The sequence below is a fragment of the Gekko japonicus genome, unplaced genomic scaffold (assembly GCF_001447785.1).
Source record: "Gekko japonicus isolate JY-2015 unplaced genomic scaffold, Gekko_japonicus_V1.1 scaffold66, whole genome shotgun sequence".
Classification (NCBI taxonomy): Eukaryota; Metazoa; Chordata; class Lepidosauria; order Squamata; family Gekkonidae; genus Gekko; species Gekko japonicus.
The window spans coordinates 921562-926766 of record NW_015163605.1 but is presented as its reverse complement, the minus strand read 5'-3'; the positions used below and the strand labels follow the sequence as shown (position 1 = coordinate 926766).

At 55.9% G+C, this 5205-nt stretch overlaps 1 protein-coding gene across 1 annotated transcript in view; it reads left to right on the top strand.

The window, feature by feature from the left end:
• Nucleotides 1-1396, top strand: part of DLX1 (distal-less homeobox 1) — a 2428-nt gene extending 1032 nt beyond the window's left edge. Inside the window, exons 2-3 of the mRNA XM_015407258.1 lie at nucleotides 624-706; nucleotides 1142-1396. Coding sequence (XP_015262744.1) covers nucleotides 624-706; nucleotides 1142-1396 — 338 coding nt within the window. The remainder of the gene's footprint in view (nucleotides 1-623; nucleotides 707-1141) is intronic.
• Nucleotides 1397-5205: the final 3809 nt, after the last annotated feature.

Sequence of the window (5205 nt, the reverse complement as noted above, 5' to 3'; positions counted from 1 at the left end):
CGCCCAGCTAAGCTCTCCGCAACCCCGCGTTCCGGCCTTTCTAGCATTTCCAAAACCCTTCTGGGGGGAAAAACACACACCCCATTCTCGTTTCTTGAACTGCCTGCTAAGGAAAATCAGTGCCACCCCCTCGGAGTATTCACGGGCCAGTTTTAAACCGGGAATGTCCTCCGAGTCTCCTGAGACTGACTATCGCGCCTCCATGCCCTGCTTACTCGGAAAGAGGCCCCGCTGAGTCCGGCGGGACTAAACTCCCAAGAAAGGGGAGTCTTTTCTGGGTGTTACGTTCTCAGCGGCTGGATAACCGTCTCCTCCAGTGGTTTTAATTTTGTACCTTCCAGGTCGTGGAGGAAGAAGAAGGGAGATGCCAAGAATTGGTTGGGTGGATGGCCAAGAGAATTTCCTTCCTGTCTCCTTTGTAATACGAAAATGTATATCTATCTATATGTAAACGCACAAACCGTTCAAACCCTCGCCTGGCTGGGAGGAAAATAATACCAGCACGCGCTTAGATCCCTTCCAAAGAGGTCGACTGTTCTCTGCAAAAGGCGAGATTTGGGTTGTTTCGAAGGATGCGCTTCGCTCGGGCTTGGAACCGTCCCCCCCCCGTTCTGTTTTGAAAGCGGGGGACGTGGAAGGCAGGTGGATTGTGGACCACCGCAGTCCGAAACCCGCACTGAATTCCAGGGCAGTCAAAGGCGTTCAGGCTTAAGCGGCGCTTCCCGAGAGCTGGGCTTTGCGGGAGAAACGGGCCCTCCTGAGAACTCCACGTGTCCTTCCCGGGAGCCCTGGTGGATTTACTCCGGATCTACTGGTTCATTTGGGTGGGAATTAAGGCACCTGGCCTTGCTGAAAGACCGGCTACTGGAGGGGGGCAATCAGCCCCCTCCCCAGAAGAAGAAAGTTGCAGGCCGTAAGATTCCCAGAGTTTTGGCCGCCCGCGCGTCTCCGTCCAGCGTCCCTTACTGGGGGGGGGCGTCACAGCTGTCCGGCGCTTTGGGGTCGGGGGGCCGTATTTCTCTAGGAGGGGCAGCGGCTGTCCCGGTAGCCCCGGGGAGGGAGGGATGCGGCGTCCGCGCGGCCTTTCCTCCGCTCACGCCCGGCCCGGCGGCCCTCCGCCCTCTCTTGTGTCTCCCCGCAGGTCAAGATCTGGTTCCAGAACAAGCGCTCCAAGTTCAAGAAGCTGATGAAGCAAGGCGGCGCGGCCCTGGAGAGCGGCGCCCTGGCCAACGGCCGCTCCCTGTCGGCCGGCTCTCCGCCGGGGCCTCCGGTCTGGAACACCAACTCGTCGTCGGCCAAGAGCTCGACGGGCACCCCGGGCACTTACATCCCCAGCTACACGTCGTGGTACCCGACGGCCCACCAGGAGACTATGCAGCAGCCGCAGCTGATGTGACCGGCCGCTCGACGCTGGGGGGATTTTTCCTCTCCCCGACCTTTGTTTCGTTTTTGTTGATTTTTAATTTTTTTAAATTGCCTCCTCGGATCCACCAGCCGGTAGCCGCAGCAGCCCAGAAGGACCCGCAGAGCGAACGCGTCCAAAAGGCGCGCGGAGCGCAAATGGCACGGAGGGAGCTTCGAGAGCCGGGAGGCGCCGCCGGCCCCCGGCGGGAAAGCCTCTGCCTCGGCCGGGCCGGAGAAGCACAGATGCGAGGCGGGGCCGGTTCCCACCGCGGACAGCTGACAGAGCAGCCCCTCGACCAGCCGGACAACTGCCTGCCTGCCTGCCAGCCACACTGCCTGAGCCGAGCCTCGGTGGGGACGGACCGTCGGAACACGAACACACAACGAACGACGACAAAAAAAAAATATTGTTTGTACGAGAAACAAAAAACGGTGTCCTCTGTCCTGTCCGTCTGTCTCTCGTGTCTTGTCCTGATGAAATGTAGCTCTCTCCCCCCCTACAGACACACACACCTCCCCCTTCCCCCCATCTGTGGAAAGAGAAAAATCTTCGCCTTTTTAATTTTGTTTTCCCCATTGGGGTTTTCTATACTTTGTGTCTTCAGAGTTCCCTTGTGGGCCTTGGTGTATATGATTTCTTCCTTTTTGTCAACGGGGAAAGGGTTTTTTTTTTTAACTTATTATTATTTATTGACAAACGACCACTAAGAGAGTGCTATTTTTTTTTTTTTAAGAATAAACCTTACGGGCAGATTTGGGTTAGGGGAACGGAACGCAGCCTGCCTTCCTTTTTGTTGCGAACCGAGCGCACTCTGGCACGGCTTTTGCACCAGAGTTTCTGTCGCGGAGCGTGTGGAATGGTTGGAGCCGACGGCGTTGGTTACACGACTCGCACCTGGGCGCAGATCTCGGTCTTTCTCTCGCTTTCTCATAGGAGCCAGTATTTTGGGGAGCTCGGGGTGGGGGTGGGGGAGGAAGAGAAGGAGGACCTGGTCTACCTTTGGAAGCGGAGTCCGGCCGGGCTGTGGAGCGTCTTACTTGTAGCGGTGCCTCCTGGTCTGCGTGTGGACTTGGATTTGCAGCATTTCCCGATCTCCAGCGAGGGGAATGCGATAGTGGGGAAGAAGACGCGAAGAGGCCGTCCTGGCTTCAAGTCAGCTTTAAAACCCAAACTGTTGAGCTTTCCCTCCTTCCCTCCCCCTCCTTCAGAGAATTGCCAATGTGAAACCTCTCTGCACAGATCCTCACGTGCAGGCTCTGGATCGCTGTACATAATGTCGTCTGAATTCATAATATTGTTCTGTAAACATGTTGCACAAATCTGAGCTTTTTTAAAAGAATGGAGGGGGGAAAAGACTATTTAGGGTTTCCTTCCCTTCCCCTCCCCCGATCTTTTTTATTTTTTGGGGGGGTGGCCGTAATACACGAGGCTTTGTGAGAACTGAGAGGTTTTTTATTTGTGACGAAGAAGAAGAAGAGAAGAAAAAAACAAGCCCTCGGAAATGTGATAACCCGGAGAGACCCGCTGTTGTTTTAGTGTTCTATATGTCAAAGTTTAGTTTTATATTGAGAATGTTAACTTATTGCTTTGTATCCTGGAAAAGAAAAAGAAAAAACAAACCAACAACAACCCCCCCCTCCCCTCGACTCCCCCCCCCCCAAGCCCTGTCGCGCCCTGAAATATTTGTACATACGTTATAAAAGTTTCTTTTGGGACAGTAAAATTATGGTTTGGAAAAAAAAGACCGTCAGCACGTGTAGTGTTTCCTGCCAGGGCTGAAGGGAGGTCGGCTTTGGGGGTGACAATCTCGCTAAACCAGAGGCAGGTCCGTGGTGCCAACGGGAATCGGTTATCACCGACGTCAGGTCTGGAGTGGGTGCGCGTGTTTAGGGCGTGCGAGGGGACAGAGCTCAGGGCAGGGGGAGGACATGTTGGACGCTGGGCCTTGGGAACCGAACTGCGCTCAGGATCCGGGTCTCAGCCGCTCGGGATCTGCCACAGAGGCCGGATTTCAAACACGCGCCCCCCCCCCCCCCGGAGAACGGGCGGGTTGTGTTCTGCCTGAGGCAGCCAAGCAGCGGTTTGGCCCAGGCGGGTCGTCCAGAAGTCTGTGGCGCTGTGCGCACCGGGGGGGAACCCTTCTCGACCCTCCACGTTTCCTGTCTGCGGGCCAGCCATCCTCCCGGCCCCCTCCGCTTGCCAAGCTCAAGGGGTCGAGGGAAGGAAACCGGCTGCCAGGCCTTCGAAAGGGAGCCTTCCTCGCCTGGGAGGACTGGAGGGTATCAGCTCCGGGGCAGGACGGGGAGGGACGGCGACGACTGTTCAGCCTGGGGTGTCCCCCCCATCTGGGCTGAGAGGCCAAAGATGCCCGCAGGAAGGAAAGCGGAACGGGCTTGGATTTGGAAAGGCGGCGAAGCAGGCGGTGTTGTGAAGAGAAGGAAACGCTGGGAAGGACGCGGGGATTGGGCACGGCCGTTCGCACCTCTCCCTTCTAAGCAGGCCCACAGCTGCCAGCTCCCGGCCTCCTTTCTCCACCCCTCCAGAGAGACACGGGCAATGGTTTCCTTTCAGAGAATCATCCGAGTCTCTGGGCTATACCCCTTGACGCCGCCCCTCCCTCTCCCCGCCATCCGCGGCCCTGGGCTCAGGCCACTGCGCGCAAACACGCCGGAGAAGAAGCCGCGGAGGTTCCGGGCGCGGCTTCTTGGTTCGGCCGACTTTCCTCCGGGAACGCCGCTGCAACCAGCCGAACAGCCGAATAGCGCAACGTCTCCCACGGCCCAAGTTCTGGCACTTTAGAGCCGACAAATTAGGCGCTGGGGCTTGTCGCATGCCAAGTTCAGTAGGCCAAAGAAAGAAAGAAACAGAAAGCGAAAGAAAAAGAAACTCAGAAAGAAAGGAAGATAGAGAAAGAGAAAGAAAGACAGAAAGAGAAATATAGAAAGAGAAAGAAATACAAACCGAAAGAAAGGGAAAGAAAGAAAAAGACAAACAGAAAGAGAGAGAAAGAGAGAGAAAGAAAGAAAGAAAGAAAGAAAGAAAGAAAGAAAGAAAGAAAGAAAGAAAGAAAGAAAGAAAGAGAGTTCCAGAGAGACACATCTGTTCTGGCAGGGTCATTTTTGCCTCGGTCCCCTCCTCCTCCTCCTCCTCCTCTCTTCGGCGGTGCTGAGCTCCGCATCCACTTGCGAGGTTCCCTACTGGGTGAGTGGGTGGGGAGAGGGATCGGAGGGGAGGAGGAGGAGGAGGAGGCAGAAGTGGGTGTGTATCGGGGTGGGGTGGGGGTGGGGTGGGGATGGATTTCCGGGAGGCCGTTCAGGGGAGGAAGCGAATGATAAATTGTATCGATTTTTGTTTTGACACGCACCCATTTTTCAATTCTGGGCGATGAGTGATCAAATGATGCGGCCCTCTGGCTAATGTACATGCCAGAGAGAGATAAGGCACCATAGCGGCGTGGGGAACGGGAACGGGGCCGGGCCGGGGAGGGGGGGCAGTTTACTGGAGCAGCGGCGAGGAAGAGAAGGCAGGCAAGCCGTGGGAGAATCCGAGCCTCCTGATTCCCCAGGGGAGGCAAGAGAGAGCTCGCCCTAAGGGGATTATTTTTTTTACAGGAGAAGAATATCCCTTTAATAACTGGTTTCCTGTGTTCCAAGGAGTCTAAATTGGGCAGAGATTCTGAACCAGAAACGTCGAAGTCGGTGCCTTCCTCGTCCCCCGACGCAGAGAAAGACTAGAACCGGATCGCGCGTCCTCCGGTCTGAACGCAAAGATCAAAATACTTCGGGAGCGGGTCTTTTGGT